Source organism: Thamnophis sirtalis, unplaced genomic scaffold, assembly GCF_051295495.1.
Source record: "Thamnophis sirtalis isolate CommonGarterSnake01/CBP01778 unplaced genomic scaffold, rThaSir2_p1.2 scaffold_7, whole genome shotgun sequence".
NCBI lineage: Eukaryota > Metazoa > Chordata > Lepidosauria > Squamata > Natricidae > Thamnophis > Thamnophis sirtalis.
The window spans coordinates 14,948,238-14,969,813 of record NW_028261387.1 but is presented as its reverse complement, the minus strand read 5'-3'; the positions used below and the strand labels follow the sequence as shown (position 1 = coordinate 14,969,813).

The following is a 21,576-nucleotide window of genomic DNA, read 5'->3' as shown; positions in this document are numbered from 1 at the left end:
GGGACCACCTTTGGTGGGAAGGTAACAGCGTTTCATGCGCCCTTGGCATTGAGTCATGCCAGCCACATGACCACAGAGATGTCTTTGGATAGCACTGGCTCTTCGACTTTGAAACGGAGATGAGCACCGCCCTCTAGAGTCGGGAATGACTACACATATCTGCAAGGGGAACCTTTACCTTATTTAATAATAAAGTATAAAACAGGTTTTGAAGTATCATTTGTATTTCAATACCAAGCCTCCACACTCCGTATGTGTTGTGTTTTATATTAGTCCCATTGTCACAATTTACTTATTCATCAGTTAAATTCCTAATTGGTAGTTCTGGCATCACAGAATTGCCCTGACTGGGTTCATTTTGGGAACAGGATATCAAATTACTTTCTTCAAGAAGAGGCAGTATCCCATGAGCCTTTGTGCCAAGAGAATACGGGCCAGCTTTCATTATATCAATATGTACCTCTTTTCTGATTGGCTAAGCAAGTAATTAACAGGCACGGCAGGATTACTTTTTAGAGTCAAGGTGTGTTTATACTTTGGCAATAATATCCGTAAAAGATCAATTAGTCTGGTGGACCAATTGACCCCTTTTTATTCTTTCCAACCCAACAAAAATTTGGGAAAGAATTATGGAAATGGACCCTGTTTTTCTGATTGTGTCCAAAAATTGAACAGAAAAGGACCAAATGTGGCATGGCAGGAGAAATCAGCAAAAGAACATTTGAATTTGACAATGAGTCAGATCTGTCCAGGAACTCCAGAAGAAAAACTATTCTAAATGAGCATCCCTTGAAATGCTTCTAACTGCTTCTTTCTAAGCATACTCCCTGCTTGTCAGCAGAGAAGAAAATACAGACTTCTATTTTGGTCACTGCTGGAAAAGGGATTGGAAAGAATTCCAGAAGCCATATTCTGCATCCTTTCCCTACTCCGTTGATGTTTCCACAACACATCCTCACCTCCACCGCCCACTGACCCAGTTAACTCTTGGAACAGGGCTCAGCCTTTGCTGAAAATGAAGATCGTACAAATCAATCATTGTAGTTTAAACCAAATTAAGAATGAATTACCAATTAGATGATAATGAGGAGAATAACTGTTGCGCTTCCAAATTATTCTAACAAAGATGCTGATGCTTTCCAGCACATAGCGTGAAGCTACATGGTTGTTTTATGCGCATATAGGGAGCGACAATTGTTTTGGAAAGGGAATGCGTTTGTTGAAACCTAGTATCCTGACTCTCAGCTACTGATAAAGTGGTTGGGCTTACAAAAACATAATCAGAGCTGTTAGTGAGTTCTTCTGATATGCATTGTAGAAATTACAGATTGAAGTGTACACTGTCTATTGAAATAAGCCAATCATGGAGGGAAAGAAGGATGAAACAAAAGAAATATCTGAATTGGTCATATTTGTGCTGAAGCTTTCAAAGAAGTCAGTCTTATTCTTGTAGAAGTGTGACGTTATAGCAGTGGTGGGTTTCAAATTTTTAAAGAACCTCTTCTGTAGGTGTGGCCTGCTTTGTGGGAGTGGCTTGCCAGCCATGTGACTGGGTGGGAGTGGCTTGCCAACCATGTGACCAAGTGGGAATGGCTTGGCAGTCATGTGACTGGGTGGGCGTGGCCAACTTGTAAAATGTGGTGAAACTCACTTAACAATGCTCTTGCTTAACAACCAAAATGTTGGCTCAGGAACTCTGGCATCGAAGCATGCAAGTCTTAAAGCTGTCAAGTTACAAGACCCTTGCACCCCTAACACTTTAGAAAAAAAAACCAGGGGTGTTCAAACTTGAAAGCTTTAAGACTTGTGGACTTCAACTCCCAGAATTCTTCCTCTCACTCTTCATCTTGAAGATGTGTGGACGGGCGGGGGGAGGGAGCTTGAACCGGTTCTAAACAGCACTGTAGAATACTGGAACCTCTTCTATAGAAGAGGTTAGAACTGGCAGGAACCCACCCCCTGAGTTATAGGTAATCATGCCTATAATGGAACTGCATGCACTTGTTCTTCGGAAGCTGTTCAGCAGGATAGAAGAGAACTGGAGACTAGTCAGTGCTTGGAAACTTAACAAATTGTTGAAGCAAGGTTTTGCATCTCCTTGCATTTTGGAAGAAACAGAAGGTTCTGCCTAGCATTCTAGAATGATAGAACTCTAGCCAAGTGGCTAAATTCAGCAATTTAGGTGAGAGTTTGAGCAGAATAAGAATATACACGCAAGAATACACTATTGCACGTGCGCACACACACACACACACACACACACACAGGTACGTGTCTGTGTGTGTTCTCTCCTCATGTTGTATCCATGTGTTTTTGTCTGTTATTTATACACTGGAAAGCATAGGATTGTTCATATACAGGTCTGGTTTATTGGAGCAGAAATGTAGGATGTGGGATAGCTTAGCTTACAGCATTCAGGTCAAGTCAGGTCAGGAATATTCCACTCCATATGTTATAGGGATGAAGGGCTTTTCCAGAGTTTTTTTTAACTGCCTTAAGGTTATTTTGGTGTTGGGGGTGAAGATCACCTTTTCCCATATCAAACTGGTAACGTTCTGTTAGGTTTTTGGAGACTTATTCTGCTGACGGATAGAAAAAATCCCGAACCTATCCACATAATTTTTTCCTAACATCTCGGTGGATTAGGAAGAATAAAAATGGCAGGTACAGTTGAATACTATAGAAATATGGCTACCATCATATACAAAGATAAGGTATCAGAGGGCAAATTGAAAGGTAGAAGAAATGGCTCTGAGCCACATTACTTATCTTCTGGTTAGGACAGTCATATTCTGCCCTATCCTGCTTTCTATAGCTTCCCAAATTCTACATATGTGTATGTGCTAGGACCAAAGAGCATCATCTCTCTGTAAGTGTCTCCTGATTTTTCTATTAGCCCTTAGAGCTGCTACAGTTTAATTAAGTATTCTAGTAATAATTTTATATCACTTGCATAATAAACTGTCTGAATAGCTCTATGATCCTCCAGAGCTTATGGAAACAAACTACGCATAGTTAATTTTATATCTTTATATGACATTGGGATAAATGTGCTCAAATGAACATTAAAGAATATAGAAGATATATGTATGTAGAGGTATATATAGCCTCCATTTAAGTTAGAGGATTATGCACAGACTATTAATGCAAACAGTGCTTTTTCTATACTGAGACAACATTTTCCTTTTTCCTAAAACAATACATATTGCCTGAACAGTGTGTGAAAGGTCATGGGACTGTATTCTTCCAGCATCACTTGGTGAATATGCTTATTAACTAAGAAATATACTGAATCTTATCATAGAAAGAGTAAAGTATGAAGGGAATTCTGATAATTCCCAGAAATCTGCTGTTAATGGTTATAATGAGGAATTAATAGAAATGATCTGCATCTTAGTCTAAGCGTTCATAAATTACTATAAACATCCATAAATTAGCTTATGTTGTTTTAATCAGAAAGTACATTAAGCAAGTGTGTGTCTCTGTGTGTGTGTTTCTCAATAGGGCCTGCTATAAAGATAACTTGGAGAATGGAAATGTCTGTGTTTCAATTGCCATTCAGAAGAAAGCAGACTTGGAAGGATGCCAGTGTCTCATAGTTCAACACAAACATCTGACTTAGCATTATATAGACAATAGTACACTCTTTCTTTGTCTATTAATAGAAAGTGGCAACTTCAATGGCCTGCTATAGTATTAACCATTAGGCAGGAGTATCTGCATTCTTGTGGGATTTTACCGAAGGAAAGCATTGTGTTGGGAGGGGAGGAATAATTTTAGGGTAATGAGGATTATGTTCACTTTTCATTGAAATGGCAAGAAAAAGCATGTTGGATCCAAAACAACCAGGATCTTCAGCTCAAATGGTTAATATGGGAACTGTTGACTTCAGTAACCAAAGTATTACAAAAGGAGAAGCAATTTCTAAGGTAATGGGGCAAGGCAGAATTAAAAGGCTGGTTACTCAATCGTACAATTCAGCAGAAAAACAGCCTACCTAATCCAAATGATAATTTTTTTTACTTTATCATCTGTGACCAAGCAATCAATTTGTACATTGACATACTGTGGCATTTATTGTCATTTCTTATCTGTTTCTCTTGTATGCTGATTTTCTTCCACTTCATTGCAAATTTCATGAAATAAAACCATATGCTCTTCCATAGCAACATTCTAATACAAACACAGACTAATCTTTGTTCGCTGGAATACAGTCCCCCCTCCCTCTTATTAACGCAATCTGCATCTGCATGCAGTTCAATGAAATTCCATAGCAACCATATAAATAAAAATGAGTGGTTTTTTAATTTTCTTATTTAAAAATGTTTTCCAGTAAATAGCTTGGAACATAAAAGGAAGAATGCAGTGTTTGTAAGCAAAAACAGCTTGAACTGAGTAGCATCACTGGTTATAAAAGGATTCTTTGCAACTTTCTGCTATAAAATACTGTTATGCGGCCTTAATTTGCATTAATTAGAATGACACAAATTATCATCACCGTGCATCTATTACGTGGGTATTGTTCCAAAATAAAAATTACAAATAGCATCTTTAAAGAGAAAAGCTATGTGTTTGGTCTAAGAAAATGGTTATGCTTAAACCACCAATTTTGTGTCCTACCAAAACTAGTGAGATATATTATTTGTACATACAGTATGTTTGAAAGAAACAAAAAAAAAGATGAAGGTAAAAACTATCATAGGCAGAATTAGATATCAAAATTTGAAGAGTTAGCCCAAAAAGTAATTTGAAAATTAAATAAAATTAAATAAGCATTTCGGTAGCTTTTTAAACAAGTTCCTGACCTTATTTAAAAATAAATTTATTTTAAAGCACATATTTTGAAATATGAGTGGGTTGTATTTGTCTACTGTTTTGGTAGCATAAGGGAATTCTTGCAGCATAGTGAGTTCAGTTAATAGCCTACTGCAAAAATATTACTATCAATAATAGTAACACTATTGAAATGTTACAAGGGGTGAATAGCAGTGCTGCTATTTAATCTCTCTTCTATGTCCGTAACATTTTGACTTTTCCCATACTGGGTAAACCCAAAAGGAACAACCAGGAAGGTCCTCATGTGGTCTACATCTGGGTGGGTTCAGCAAATGTTACAGTAGATGATATTCCACTTTCTTTCAGTTATGTAATCGTGTAATTATCTTTTCAGTTCATTTCAAATGCTGCTTCTTTCAAGTGAGTTCAAAAGTGACTTCATCAAAAGGAGGACCAACTCATTCAGTCTCTCCCTCTGCAAAGCACCACAGTTCCAGGAGATGGTCCAGAATACTTCTGATGAGTCAGAAGCAAGACCTGACCCTCCTTTCCTCCCGCCTTAATGGAACCCTTCTACTAATTAAACTTATCGTTAAACTAACCCAGGGATCTCCATGAAAGCCTCCAAATAAGATAGTGGGAAAATCACCTAGAGCGAGTGCTGATAATACTTTGTTAAACAGATCACGGGCCCAAAGATATAAATGATCTTCACATTCTTATTCCTTGGGATCCGCTGAACAGGCAGTTAATCTAATAAACAGGCTGGAAAGCCATTAAAAAGCTTGGCCGCTGCTTTGGTATTTCTTTTCGCCCTGGAACAATGAAGGGCTAAGCTACATAACCCATTCTCCCCCTTTTTGTAAAAAAACATGACAATAAAGTTATCCTAATAAATAATATTTACTCACCCTTTCAGGCAAGGACAATGAGCTAATGTTTATTTAGTATCTTGAAGCTACAAATGTACCAACCCATGAGCTAAAGTTGCTATTAGCGCAGCGGTTTTTCCAGTGCGTTGTCCAATCTAGCTTTAAATGACTCAGTTAATGAGATACTCATCATTTCCCCGGAGAGGCTACTGCATAGAGCAGTTAAGTGAGTTATTGAGATTTTAGGTTATTCATCAAAACTCTTGTCAGTTGCTTTTTAATTATTTATTTGAAGTCCATCCTGAACTAGCCCGTCCATTTGGCAAATGCAGTCGGGCATGTAGGAATCTTTTGCTTACTATAAAGGATTTTCATAATATTCTCCTTAATTATAATGAGTATTATGATAGATTGATTCACAATCTGCTGAAGGAGACATCCAAAGTGCTCCTTATTAGCTCCCTTTTTGGCTTGGCTTGAAGCACTGAATAAGGTCCTCGGGACTCCAAGTTGTGGATCCTGTGCTATTTGTCATCTTTATCAATGATTTGAATGGCAGGGTTGATGGATGCGTAGCAAGTCTGCAATTGACACTAAGCTGGGAAGTCTGGCTAAGTACATGAGAAGTTGTAAAGCGTTCCAGACTGACTTGAGCTATGGGATGAAATGAACAGAATGGAATTTAACAGCATGTAGACAGGAAAAATATAAGGCACAAGTGTAAGATCAGCAAGACTTGGTTTGATATTTGTTTAATAAAAAAGAATCTGGGTATTGTTAACCACAAGCAATAGATGAGCTAGCAGAGGGATGCAGATGCTGAAAGGGCTAACAATATCCTGAGACCCTAAATCACAGGAAGAAATTGTTCTACTCTATTCTGCCCTGATTTGAGTGCACCAGTTCTGCACACCTTTGTTTTAAAAAGTCTGTGAGAAACTAGAGCGAGTTTAAAAAAAAAAACAACTAAGATGTAAATCAAGCCCTGTGAGGATGTTAAAAGATCTGGGCATCTTTATTCTATAGTGATGCGGTGGCTCAGTGGCTAAGATGCTGAGCTTGTCGATCAAAGGTTGGCAGTTTGGCAGTTCGAATCCCTAGCGCCACATAAGAGTGAGCTCCCGTTACTTGTCCCAGTTTCTGCCAACCTAACAGTTTGAAAGCATGTAAAAACGCAAGTAGAAAAATAGGGACCATCTTTGGTGGGAAGGTAACAGCATTCCATGCGCCTTCGGTGTCCACATGATCACAGAGACATCTTCAGAAAGTGCTGGCTCTTCGGCTTTGAAACGGAGATGAACACTGCCCCCTCCTAGAGTTGGAAACAACTAGCACATATGTGCGAGGGGAATCTTTACCTTTTACCTAGAGGTGGATTAAAGAAGAAACGATAGCAGTCTTAAAATATCTTAGCATATTGCAGAGGAAGTGGACTTGTTCTATTCCCGAGTGCAAGACCAAAACTATAACTACAAAGAAATAGATTCAGTGGCGAGTTCTCCTTCCATGGAGGTCATCAAAGAGGTTGAGCATGCTATCAGACATGCTCTGGAGGAACTTGCATGGAATAGGTCATGACTAGAACACAGAATAAGAAGGTTGGAGAACTTCTAGTCAAACCCCGTTCCAAGCTGGGGACCAAATGCCATTCTGGTACTTAGTCTCTTCTTGAAAACCACCAATGATTTACAACATCTACAACTTTTAGAGACAAGCCCTTCCAATTGTTCTCACTGTTAGAAAATTTATCCTTACTTCTAGATTGGCTCTCTCTTTAATTATCTTCCACTCATTACAGGTAGTCCTTGACTTATAACGGTTCATTTAGTGACCGTTCAAAGTTACAACAGCACTGAAAAAAGTGACTTATGACCGCTTTTCACAGTGGCAACATTTGCAGCGTCCGCATGCTCATCTGATCAAAATTCATGTGCTTGGCAACTGGTACATATATGACCATTGAAGCATCCTGGGGTCATGTGATCACCTTTTGTGAATTTCTGCCAACAAAAGTCAATGGGGAAGCCAGATTCACTTAACAACCAGATTACTAACTTATCAACTGCAGTTATTCCTTTAATAATGGTGGCAAGAATTGTCACAAAATGGGGCAAAACTCACTTAACAGAATAAATTTTGGACTCAATTGTGGTTGCAAGTCAAGGACTGCTTGTACAACTTGTCATGAGCTCAGGACAAGACCTATTCTCCAAATAGGTTGACATCCTTTCCTCTGTGACAGCCCCTCAAATATTGGAACTTATCATATCACCCCAATCCAGTAGTGGGTTGGAGGCGGTACGCCCTGGTACAGGCGTACTGGTGCCTGCCCAGAGCAATGGTGCTCCAGAGGGTCCACTGACCCACCTGAGCTCACCTGTATTTGAGCTCTTTGGTGCTTCCGTGCACGTACACGGAGCGCACGGCGCCTGCGTGACACTCCACCGAGCAGCTGGAGCATCAAGGAGGCGCTACACGTGTTCATGTAGTGGACGCCAGGCCCTGTTGCAACCATACCAGTTGCAACGGGATCTGGAATGCACCACTGCCCCAATCCTTCTTTTCATTACATATACCAAGTTCCATCAATCGTTCATCATATGGTTTAGCCTCCAGATCCCTTACAATCTTTGTTGCTCTTCTCTGCACTCTTTCTAGAATCTCAACATCTTTTTTTAGTTATTCCTAATGACCATATTATTAAGATATCCTATAACTCCATGAATTATGTGATAGACGGTGACTAAAAAAATTAGTAACATTTAAGTATTGGAGCTATAAGTCATTACCTGAGAGGCATGCCAGTGTTGAGCTGAATGATTGAGCCAGTTTAGTATTTCAATATCATACCTTTGCAAATAATTAGAGCTGTTTAGATTTTTCCAGCTATTCTAGGTTCCTTCCCTACATTCCAAAACTGTTAATCAACAACAAATGACCCGAGAACAACAAAGGCAACAAATGGATTAACTACATTCTGACTCATGATCCTCAATAACTTTCCCCCACTCCCAAATTGACCTTTTTGAAGGTCAGGTTGTTGCCGTTTGTTGTGGCAAAACATATTTACCACAACAAATGGCAACAACTTGACCTTGAAAAAATGAAGCGTCACATTTCTTCATTTTGTTGACTCTGCCAATATGGTTATCCTATATCTTCTTTAAAATAGCTAGAACTTTCTTGGAGTAAAACTGGATGTGCTTGTGATTTACTAACTAAAATATGTTAAAGCTCACTAGTACCATCTTTACAGTAAGGAATGCTGCATGTGGAACCCTCTGTCTTCTTTATCTTATTAAAAAGCATTATGTGAAAGCTTCAGTGGATCAAATTATGACGGATAGGAAAAGTTAATATTTTTAACTCCTTAAGGCATGTGGAAGATTGCAACTTGCTATACAGGAGAAGCATGAGTTAATTCATGAAATAAAAATTAAAAATTGATACATTGTGAGCACGTGAAACAAGAAGAAAGGGGAAGGATATAATAGATCGGAATTAAGATTAAGCTGAATCAGACAGGAAAGTAGAAATGTAAGAAGAATTATGAATTAAAATATATGTCACAGAGTATCAATGGGATGATTGTGGGTTGACACATGTTTTGCTCTCAGGAATGGCTTTATTAATGGAAATATTTGTGAAAAAAATTGTGCAATATTGAGTTAAGGCAATCAAGTGGAAAAATATTCTACTAGGTGATGTGAATGGATGGATGAAAAATGAAAGTAGAGAAGTGATTGAGCCATTTACAAATATCTTGATGAATATCTACTTTAAAAATAGGTTTTCTTTGAATACATGGTTTTAACATAAAGAAAAGGAGTAAACACACAATAAATCTAAAAGCTGACTGAATATTTGAATATGATGAAAACCATAAATGATAAAACTGTATTTAAAATAAAAGCAAGGAGTGGCATAAAGAGATGTTTTGGCTACCTGATTCTTTAACGTATTTATGATATATCTATAAGATCTTGAAGCTAGGTTGGTTAGGGACATGAACATACAACAAATATTTACACTAACTGAGATCAAGAAGTGAAAATAAAAAATAAATAAAGCAAGCTTGCAAATTCTATAAAATTCTATTGTGCAGTTGATCCTTTAATCTTTATTGAATTTATTTGTTCAATCTGTATAGTTTTTCAGTGATTATAGATTTTGATTTTTTTTTAAAACAAAAAAATAACATTCAAAACAAATATATTTGCTGAATATCTCCTCATAATGATACATGTAATATAATACTCCAATCTGCATTCCACTGATATCTTCAGGAGCTATCATGGATTTCCCCTTCTTCCTCAGAAGAATTTTCTTTAATCATGTCTTCGTTAGATATATTGATTTCTAAAGGGGAAAAAGAAATATATTTATACAGTATTTGTTATTTACTCAATCTAGTTGCATCTGCCACTAATGTGCCTATCTATAATCACACCATTATAGAATGCAGAATTTCTGGATTGGCTATAAAATTGTAGTTCTCAAAATAATACAGGTAGTTCTCATTTAGCAAATTCCTTGTACAACAACTCTTCAAAGTTACAATGGTGATGAAAAAGTAACTTTGGAACTCACCCTTGCATATAAGCCCTTCCTAAATCTGTAAAACAAAGGAAAGCTGAAGTAAGATCATAAGCACAGTCGTTGTTTCACTTAGCAACCACTTCACTTAACAACTGAATTCCTTGTTGCAAATTGTGTTTGCTAAATAAGGACCACATTGCTAACAGCGAAAAAAAAAGTTCTGTTAACCTCTGATCAATTAAGATAGTTTCAAATCTTTAATCTAGGGGAACATGCTAATGTCTTAAAACTAACAAAGTGGGGAACAGAGGAAAAACAGAATGATCTATACGGACCCATTTGGGTCATTGTTTCAATTAACTAATAATTGTGCACTAGCCCTTATACTCAGTCACACAAACCCATGCAACATCCTTGTGTCCCCTCCCTGCCCTATCCCCCCTTAATCTATGCTGCACCCTTGCCACACTTCTCAGGTACCCTCACTGACTTTACCCATTGCACACCCTCCCCAATCCTTGTCACACTTCTTGTGCAATCCCTTGTAACTTCCACTTCGTGGCAGCAGCCACTTACTTGCCTACTGGCTTTAGACTTGCAATTTCCTGCCGTCTTCCCCACTGATTTTGCTTATGGAAAGCTTGCAGGGAGGAAGTCAATGAGGAAACTACAGGGAACATTACAAGTTGCTTGAGTAAGTCTCCCCCACCTGTACACCATTCTTTAGTCCCCCTACTTTCATGCTGGCTACTCACACTTTCCTGCACTGTCCTGACCCACAGGATATCCCCGCGCACTTCTCCAACCTATGCTGTACCCTCGCTACACTTTTCAGGCTTCTGAAAGCTTGCAGAAATATCAGCGATCACAACTGAGTTTAGGCTGCTGGCTTCCCCAATGAATTGTGGAATACTGTCAGGTAATTTGGAAATGACAATCACATTTCCTGCTCTGGCTTGTGGGACCACCACAACTTTTAAAAATTTCAATCCCAGGAGAGTACAGAGTCCCAGTTTTTAGACACATTCTAAAAGGTAGCCACTTAAAGTAGCTTGGTCCAAAAATTATTGCTCTATGATGCACTGTTTTGCTCAATTGAAAATTAGAAACACAAGAGTTTTAGCAGTATATAGATACTATATGTCAACCCCAAAAATTAAATCTGCACCAATAATCAAATGCCCCTAATTATTGACAGCAGTTCCTTAAGAGCCGATTTCTAGGGACCCACTCATCTGCTACTCAATGGATCAGAATGCTTCTGGCAATGGAATTGCCAGAAAGTAATACTACCAAAGTAGTGGTAGATATTCTGTGGGCTTGGTCAGGCTTCATGAAAAGGATAGCTATTTTTGATAAAGTTCAGCATTCCTTTTACTATTTGTTTTAGGTTCTAAAAGAATATTGTAATTATTGTTTCATCCAAGATGATTCCTCCCCTCTCATATATGCCCCTATATGTATGCTGGAAAAGTATGGGAAGAAGTTCTCTGAGATATAGTTATGACATTTAGGACAAAAACTAAATACAATTACCATGCCAAAGAAAACCTGTTATTTCCTTTTTCTGCAATTTATTCTGATAGTCTGATATTTGGTGTCTGAACTCAGGCTTTAATGTCAAAAACGTCTGCGATATGAATCCTAATGACTGGAATTTCAGAATCACATTGAATTTCAACATTAGCCCCAGATGGAAGGGTGATTTGGATCATTATTCAGAAAATGACCTTTCATTCATTTGAGATTGATACTTGTCTATTTGGTTTCCTAGAATTATGTCTGCTCAAAGAAATGGAAGATTTTAAAGCTTGCTGAAAGAGATTATATGTTGATCTGATATTACCTCAGGCGCACTTTTCTTTTCTTACTATATATTCTACTGGCAGAAAAATGTCTGGAAATAAAGAATATGATATCACTTCTGGCAGTGATTTTATAAACTATTTTGACTAATTTCAAAGTGGTTTAGCTACAGAAGCCTTGAAACCTTGGAAAAGGAAAAAATCTTAATGGAGAAGACTTGATCTAAGTGGCTTTAAAATTTTATCTAGTTCAAGAAAGATAAGCATTTTGGCTTTCATGGCTCAATCGGAATCAATTCTGTCCTCTGTTTACATTATTTCCTGATTCTTCTTGTAGTGAGGCATGTATAAATTACACACTTCTGTTTCAAGAGATTCAGAAGTTCTGATTTCCCTTCTCTCAACACAGTAGTGAATCCTGTCACTGTATTGTTTTATTGAGGTAGAAGGAGAATCTTTGCACCATAAAATCAAAGGACCTAGGGTATAGTTGTATAGGGGTAGTCCTTGACTTTTGACCACAATTAGCAATAGCAATAGCAATAGCAGTGGACTTATATACCGCTTCATAGGGCTTTCAGCCCTCTCTAAGCGGTTTACAGAGAGTCAGCATATTGCCCCCAACCATCTGGGTCCTCATTTTACCCACCTCGGAAGGATGGAAGGCTGAGTCAACCCTGAGCCGGTGAGATTTGAACCGCTGAACTGCTGATCTAGCAGTAGCCTGCAGTGCTGCATTTAACCACTGCGCCACCTTGGCTCTGAACCCAAAATGCATGCTAATCAAGACAATGGTTAAGTGAGTTTTGTCCCATTTTACAACTTTTCTTGCCCTAACTGTTAAGTGAATCACTGCATTTGTTAAAGAGAATCTGGCTTCCCAATTGACTTTGCTTGCAGAAGGTCTCAAAAGGTGATCACATGACCCTGGGACAATGTAACCATAGCAATAGCAGTTAGACTTATATACCGCTTCATAGGGCTTTCAGCCCTCTCTAAGCGGTTTACAGAGTCAGCATATCGCCCCCACAGTCTGGGTCCTCATTTCAGCCACCTCGGAAGGATGGAAGGCTGAGTCAACCTTGAGCCGGTGAGATTTGAACCGCCGAACTGCAGTCAGCAGTCAGCTGAAGTGGCCTGCAGTACTGCACTCTACCCACTGCGCCACCTCGGCTCTCAACCATCATAAATACATGCCAGTTGCCAAGCATCTGAAATTTGATCATGTGATCATGGGGATGCTGCAACAATTGGTAAGTGTGGAAAAGTCATGTTACTTTTTTCAGTGCTGTTGCAAATTCGAATTGTGAGTAAATGAATGGTTGTAATACAAGGAATTAATTCGTAATTAAAAGTAATTAAAACAGAGGACCTGAAAAAAGACCTAAATAAATTTGATGTGAATATGAAAGTAAGCCTTTATGATACTGTTTCAATTATTTGCAGCAGAACGTTTTTTTTTCATTCTGAGCTTTCAACAATCAAGGCATAAAAAATGCCCATTATCAGAACGACACATTATTGACGGATACTGTAAAAATAAAAACCTTCCCCTTTCTTTTTCTAAAATGGGAACCAATTTATGGAACAGCTGAATAATTGCTTCCAAAATCTAATGCGAGCATCAGCTTCTATGCTAATCTTAAATAAAGCTTGGAGAAAGAAAAGAAAAAGAAAAGAGTTGTTTCTTTTTCTAAGAAAGTCTGCAGGTAATTTCCTCATTTTTCGTTTCCATCAAGGCGGCTTTCTTGAGGTGTTTAGAGAAAATGGAGCATTTCAAAAGAATTAGCTTAAATTATGTACTTCTCCACATAATCAGATACTCTTTTCCTTTCAGCCACTACAGAGGCCGCTTATCTCCTTCAAGAGGAAGGATGTCTACTGTGGAAAAAAAAAATTGGCCAGGACAGTTGCGGAGTAGAAACTTTCTGAGCATGTCTTTCCTTTTAATTTTATTTTTCTAACTCAAGGAGTGATGGAGAGCAATTATGTAAAGGGGCTCAGCAGGAAAGTCTTTTGAAAACTGAACAGAAACTTGGTCTGGGGGCAGAATTCTCCAAGAGAAAGACTGAATTGAAAATGGGCCAGGTCTGTCCAAGGGCTGAGGAGAAGAAGAAAAAAAATCAAAACAATCTCCTAATCTTTCTATGGGAGAAAAAAAGTGGCCCAGCATCTTGGAATGTTGCCAGTTCCTTCATTCTAAGCCTCCCCTCCTTCCCCACCCATAGTCATGTCACTCAAAGGAGAGCTATTATACAGAAGTTTAAAAAAAATCTAGAAGTCAAACCCAGCAGTGCTTTCTCTGTTTCTTTGCTTAAAGAAAACTTCAGTAGAACTGCAGGTAAAGATTTTCAAACCAAAAATCTTGAGAAAAGCTTTTCAGCAATAAACAGATTCATATATTTTTTTTCTGTTTCTTGCACAGGGAAAAAATTCCTGCCTTCTCCAACATGTTTTGGTGGCATCCTCATCCCAGCATCACTATGACAACTTGTCTTGAAGTCAAATGAGAACTGAGGACTCATCCTCATCGTCTAAATGGAAGATCTAAAGCAGTGTTTCTCAACCTTGGCAACTTGAAGATGTCTGGACTTCAACTCCCAGAATTCCCCAGCCAGCATTTGCTGGCTGGGGAATTCTGGGAGTTGAAGTCCAGACATCTTCAAGTTGCCAAGGTTGAGAAACACTGATCTAAAGAATATCTTTGGGGCATGGAAAAAGAGCTCTCCCCCTCATTCTTAGAATCCTATTTCATCCCTTTTTATTTTGCTGGTAAAACTATTTCTATAATCAAAGTAAAGAAAGATGAAAATGGAACAAATGCCCTTTAAGCTTATCCTAAAGAAACTATTAACGTGTGACATAGGAACTCTGGTTTCCTCAGATGAGAAGTCAGTAAGAGAAAAATAATATCTCCGTTTCAACAGGTCCAATGAGATATGGTTATGTGCTATGATGCATCTCCATATTTCAGAAAAACACACCACTGGCAATAACCGTGGATGTGATTGCTAGATTTGCAATTGTCTTTATCTTGTGTTGCTCAACACAAAAGGGTTTCCCTCATTTCTGATAGAGGGACGTACATAAAAAATATACGCAAACATATACTGAGAGAATGGTTCCACCACAAAACCGCGGTCGACTAAAGCGCGCTCGACGAAACCACCTACCTGATGTCATCACAGTGCGACGAAAAAAGCACGCTGTGAGCGGTAAAGCTAAAATTAATGCGTAAACCTAAACCTAACCCCCCCAAACCTAACCCTAAACCTAACCCTTAACCTAACCCTAAACCTAACCCTTAACCTAACGCTAAACCTAACGCTAACCCTTAACCTAACCCTAACGCTTAACGTAACCCTAAACCTAACCCTAACCCTTAACCTAACCCTAACCCTTACCTTTACGTGAATCGGCTTGCTTTAAAAACGCTTTTTAAAGCACCCTTTTTTCCCCGCGGTCGTTGTTGTCGCACTGCTGATGACGTCAGCGACGCGCTTTAATCGGGCGCGCTTTAGTGGACCGCGGTTTTGTTGTGCCACGGAGAGAATCACTTCCACAGGTCTATGACTGAGAGTTGAGGTTTCAGCTGAAATAAAAATGTTTGGCCTGCCAAGTTGGGACTTTGCACAGAATTACTTTCCTTTGTTATTTTTCCTTAAGAGGTCATCTAAAATTGCCTTCCTTTCAGGGCAATATCTTTGTGGCAAAAAGTGACGGAAATCATAAATTATGACATGACTGTATTTCATTGCACGTATTAAGAAAGCAACATATGCAATTTTAATAACAGCTAATAAAATAATTTTGTCAGGTGGTATTGCATTAAGGATTTTCTTAGATTTCTAATTCATGCAGAAAACTGTTAAGTCCTGATATCTCTGCACATTTCAGTATTTCAACATAATGCTGTGGAATTGGAGCCAAAGATATTGTAATCGGGACTGCCTAAATGCCTGGCTGTTGATGTCATAGTGTGTGATCACTCATTTCCTGATGTGCTCATCATCCGACTCCTTGTGCCTTCCAGCTTACCCCAATTCTCCTTTCATAGCCTTATTAACTCTTGCTCAAATGAGATCAAGTAATTTTACATACAGAAAGGAATCCACACCCCCTAGTAAGGACCACTTATTTTACTGAAATAGAACTAATGGAAAAACTACAGCCAATAATGAGCACTGAGAAACAGAATAAAAACTAGAATGTCACCAACATCTGTATAATTCTACCAAGAAACATCTTAATAACTATACCACCAGAAATGTATTGGATTGATCAGAAAAAGAAAAGCATACAAGGGCTTTTTTTCCTGAATTGAGTCAGTTTGTTTTTAAATGTATGGTGTATCAAGAAAAGAAAGATTTGTTTTTATGTAAAATTTATTTTTTCAGCTGGACAGAAATACAAGTGGGGTTCAGCATCCAAACAAAATTTAACTCTCCTTTACCTTCTGGCTTCTGATGTCAAATAATTTATGATGATTTAGAGATTCACCATATGCTGGCAACAGTACCATTACTGTTGAAATGAGTGAGGTTCCCCTAAAATATGTTTGCTGCTAATTTTTTTACAGTTAATCAAGCTTACTGGAAATCTCTTTCCAGTATAACTTTTATCTTTTTAGTACATGCATCTTCCTCTCTCTCTGGATATCTGTGTTGGTTAGATAGATCCTATGCTGTACCATTTTCTTCCTTTGCATAATGCTAATTCACCCTTATTCCATAAAGAAAGAAGTGAATTTCAGAAAACCAATGGAAAATCCATAACATTTACTCAATCCTATCAAATTCAGATATAATTTGCTGATATTTTTGGTGCTCTTCAGTCACCTTGGAACATATACCGTATTTTTCAGACTATAAGATGCACCTAGCTTTTGGGGAGAAAAACAAAAATTTTTTTTTGCTTCCCAGCAATTTGTTTCCTTGCAGTAAACAGCTGTTTCAGGCTGTGGGATTGCCACTACCCATCGCCACCATTGCAGCCCGTCACTGCTGCCACTTATTACTGCCTCCGTATGCCCCATTTTTGGCCTCTGAACGCCCCATTTTCGGCCTTTTCCAGGTGGTGGGGATAGGCAGTAGCACTGCCTGGAATGGCCGAAAATGAGACACGCGGAGGTCAAAAATGGTGCATGCAGAGGCAGCAATAGGTGGCAGTGGCGATTCCCACAGCCTGGAACAGCTCATAGGCCTGTAGTGGCGAACCTATGGCATTTGTGCAACAGGTGGTATGGAGCACCCTCTCTGTGGGCACGCGAGCCATCGCCCTAGTTCAGCTCCACCATGCATGCGCGCACACCTCCCACTGGACAGCTGGTTGTTGGGTCTCTGCCGTGCATGTGCAGGGGGCATGCATGCACGCACAGGGAGATGGAATAAATGCTGGGGCCTTATGTGATGTGGGTGGGACACATGTGCAGGACCGCACATGCATTGTATTTTGGGGGTTCGGACACACATGCACACATGTACGCTTTGGGCACTCAGTTTGGAAAAGGTTGGCCATCACTGTGATAAGCGGTATTCCGGGAGGCAGATCCAACCACCAATCATCTGCTCGTGCTAAATCAGGCTATGCTGAAGCTGACCAGGCTGTTTGCTGCAAGGAGGCAAATTGCTGGGAAGCAGAGGCTAAATGGTGGGGGCCGGCGGGTGGACGGGGCTTCGGCAACATTCGCTGTATAAGACACACAGACAGTTCCATCCACTTTGGGGGAGGGAGTGCACCGTATAAACTGAAAAATATGGTAACTCTTCAGCAGCTCAAGACTGCCTATTTCTTTGTGTCCTAGCCATATGATTCCAAAACTGTGCTGTATGGTGACTTGGAGCACTGAAGAAAATTTACAGGGGTGCCACAGGATATTTTACAACTTAATAAATTATTTACAATATACAAATAATGTTTTTACATTGTAAACTGCCCAGAGAGTGCTATAAAGCACTATGTGGTGGTGTATAAGCCTAAGATATTATTGCTATGCTATTGCATGGGACAGTGACGGTGAGTTTGTTCTGGTACCATGGAACGTGGCACGATGGAATGACATGGCATGCAGTTTGAAAACTACTAGGGATGCTGGGAACCAACGAAGTTTGAGTCCCAATTGAATTGAGTACCTTTTGGGTTACCCATTTTTGTTTTCTCCCACCAAGTCCAATTCCAACGCTAGTGACTTCCTGCCCCCTACTTGCTCATGTCAACTTTCCTTCCCGTGTACAAAAAAAAATATTTTTAATCCCCCAGCTCTTTCTCAGCCTCAGATTATAGGACTAATGCAGTCTATGACTGAGAGATCATGTGACAGGATGTCAGAGTGTATATACTTTATTCATTCCATCACACTAATCTTATACCAATAGTTTTCAACTTTTATTTAAAAAATTAATGGGCAAGGCCTTTTAGTAATTGCTGAATTGTTATGAGCATGCCTGGGAATTAAAGTTTAATAGCCCCTGAAGACACCAGGTTCTCAACTGGATTTTAATGGCTACATCCTACACAAAGCAGAATTTATAGCCAGAAATACTTTGAACATTTGATGCTCTGTGGAATACATAGACTTCCAATTAAGAAGGGTCATCTGTTCTGGAAAACTGCACATATTGAAACACATGCTATACTAGAGAATTATCTGGAAGAATATTTGTAAAGCATTTATCCTATAAAATTCAATTACTTAGAAATCAGAACTGTAACGTCTTGTCCCACAAAATAAATAAGCAAATAAGGGAAAAATGTTCTAGTGAGTTATTACAACAATTAAGTTACATGAAATTTAAACAGAAAGAATAAACATATATAGTAGAACCTCTGGTCATGAACGCTTTGGACCACGACCAAATCAGGTTCCGACCAAAAAATTCACATCCCCGCTCCCCCGCCGATTTTTCCTTCTGCACCATCTTTTTTTGTGAGCACCAAATTTCCAAAATTAGGTTCAGGTCATGACTAAATCGGGCTGCGACCAAAATTATGGCACGAATTATGGTCGTGACCAGAGGTTCTACTGTATGCCAATCATGTATTTGCTGTATATGATGGTGATGATATTCATAGACCACTACCTAAGTACATGTTTATTCACTGCATCAGATATTATTTAGAATATACAACAAATACCTTTGTTTACATTCTGGCCAAGAATCACCATATCTGCTGTGAGTTTCCGCAATACCACATGCAGAGTTGGATATTCAATGATAACTTTCCCTTTCAAATTGTCTAGAAGGCTTTTATTGGCATCCAATTCTTGATACCTTTTGAAAAGGATAATAAGCATTGTAAGTATTATACAGAGATTTGATTTTTCCAACATAAAAACAATATGACTTTTTTTCAGGAACAAATCTTCACTTGCTCTCATCAGATGTCAGCCTAAAAACAGGTTTGCTGATCAAACTCCAGCTTTCTAGGAGATGTGAAAATATGTTTAGTACTTTGGTGAGTCCCTTTCCAAGACATATTTTAATGCAGTGCTAATTCACCTTATATTCCATAGAGAGAGACGTGTATTTCAGGCTATCAATGGAAATTCCCTAAAATTTATTCAAATATGAGGTAATAATAAATCTCTTACAACCCAGCATTCTGTTGCAATGTGCAATTCCATATTGTTGGCCTTTATAAACAGTCCATTTTTAGGATGTTCCAACATAAGTTTTTTTTTCTTTTCCAGCTACAGGAATACCAAATTTGGGCTTTGCTTATGATGTTGAAATAACTTAGCTATGTAGCATTGTCTGAAAGAAAGGGGGAGGGAGAGTTACAACTATTTTACTTAACATTTCTTTAGAAAAGAGAATGCCTTTGAGTAAATATGTATCACATTTCAGATTTTCAGGCCATGAAGTCTTAATCAATGGATTTAAATTTTGAAACATCTCTCTCTCTCTCTCTCTCTCTCTCTCTCTCTCTATATATATATATATATATGTGTGTGTGTGTGTGTGTGTGTGTGTGTTAGGATTTTTCAAATAGCAAGAATACTTTTAGCATTTTTATTATAACTCTTGCCAAAGTTCAATTCACTTAGATGAAAATATCTTTTAACAGTAGGCCATGACTTTCTGACTAAATATGTTCCACATTTAGTTTTTGTTTGAAACAAAAAAATGGAAAGTAGTTTAGGTGATCAAGTCCAATCCCACTGCTCAATGCAGGAATAAAACCAATCTGTCTGAATAGAACAGCATACACCCACATTAAACGATTATATAGATAATATAACAAATAATTTAGCTATTTTAAAATACAGAACATTTATTTATTCATTTTGTTTTACAGATTTTATAGGCTGCCTATCTCAGAAGACGCTGGGTAAGTTACAACATGCTAAAATTATAAGCAGTAGTAGAAATCAAAATGATAAAAATAACAGTAATGTTGTAAGGGAGAAATATGTAAAATGCTTGGGATTTTTCCTCCTACACATGGAACATAAATTAAAGTCTTCCACTATAATTTGATGCGGGATCTGTTTGTGCTAGAATGCACCAAACAGATACACTGAAGTGCCTTTTTGTTGTTAATGTAATGTGAATTGTAATGATAAACAAAGATAAGACATGTAGTATGAACTGAACACACACAGGTAGAACACAAATAAAATTGATACATTTCTCTCTATGGATGATGCAAGGTAGGATTACAAGCGCCCCCTTCTACAATTCTCTGCAAAAATGACACAGTAGTTTTACCTTACACTTTTGATGTGCAGAAAGTTGTATCACAAGAGCTTTTAATCCAACACTTGCAACTGAAAGACACTCCATTCATGTAATTTCATTCAATTTCTAGAGTTTATTGAATCTAATAGCTCACCATTATTGGCAGCTTATTGAATCTAACAGTCCACCAACTAAGAAAAATGACTAATGACTTTGATTTTGTTACATCTAATCCAGAGGTGGATTTCTGCCAGTTTGCCCCGGATTGGGCAAATTGGTAGTGGCGGTGGCGGGAGGCTCCACCCACCTGCCCGGACACTTCTGCATATGCACAAGCAAACCAATAGTAAAATAAATTGAAACCCACCACTGATCTAATCCCTTGAGTATCGAAGCAAAATCAATGTTACTGCCTTAAAAAAGTTGCATGGTGGCCATATAGCTGAAAGCATCTTTTTAAAAGGTGTTATTATCCCTTTATTTCACTGGATTTTCTAGAGAGAGATGGGCCCATAAGTTATATACCATTAGAGAAGCAGAAAGAAGATTAGAAAATTATCTCAGTAATAAATTGCTCTTTCAATTTCCCAATAATGATCTAGCAATATTCAGCAAAGCACTCTATGCACCAAATTTTGAAAGTTTAATTAATATACAATAAAGTTCATAGAACACTGTTACATAGCAAAATGATACTGCTGGGAAGAATTAATGGTTGTTTGTGGAAGCAGAATTCAAATTGCAATACTGTAATTTAGTTTAATCTCATTGGAACTTCTCATATCAACAACTGCAAACTGAATTCCTGAAAGTAAAATTCCATTTTTTCGTGTTTTTAGAATTATCCAAATGACTTGGATCTAGCACCAATTCCATATACCAGGTCCTCCCTCGTTCCCCGGG

The 21,576-nt window shown here is 38.3% G+C and overlaps 1 protein-coding gene across 2 annotated transcripts in view; it reads right to left on the bottom strand.

Moving 5' to 3' along the window:
• Positions 1–9,270: 9,270 nt before the first annotated feature.
• The window catches only part of ZNHIT6 (zinc finger HIT-type containing 6), a 45,915-nt gene continuing 33,609 nt past the window's right edge, over positions 9,271–21,576 (bottom strand). For both annotated transcript variants that reach the window (XM_087719355.1, XM_087719356.1), the window contains exons 9-10: positions 19,127–19,263; positions 9,271–10,007 (exon numbers count right to left, since the gene is read on the bottom strand). In XM_087719355.1, coding sequence (XP_087575481.1) covers positions 9,931–10,007; positions 19,127–19,263 — 214 coding nt within the window. In that variant the 3' untranslated portion in view covers positions 9,271–9,930. The remainder of the gene's footprint in view (positions 10,008–19,126; positions 19,264–21,576) is intronic.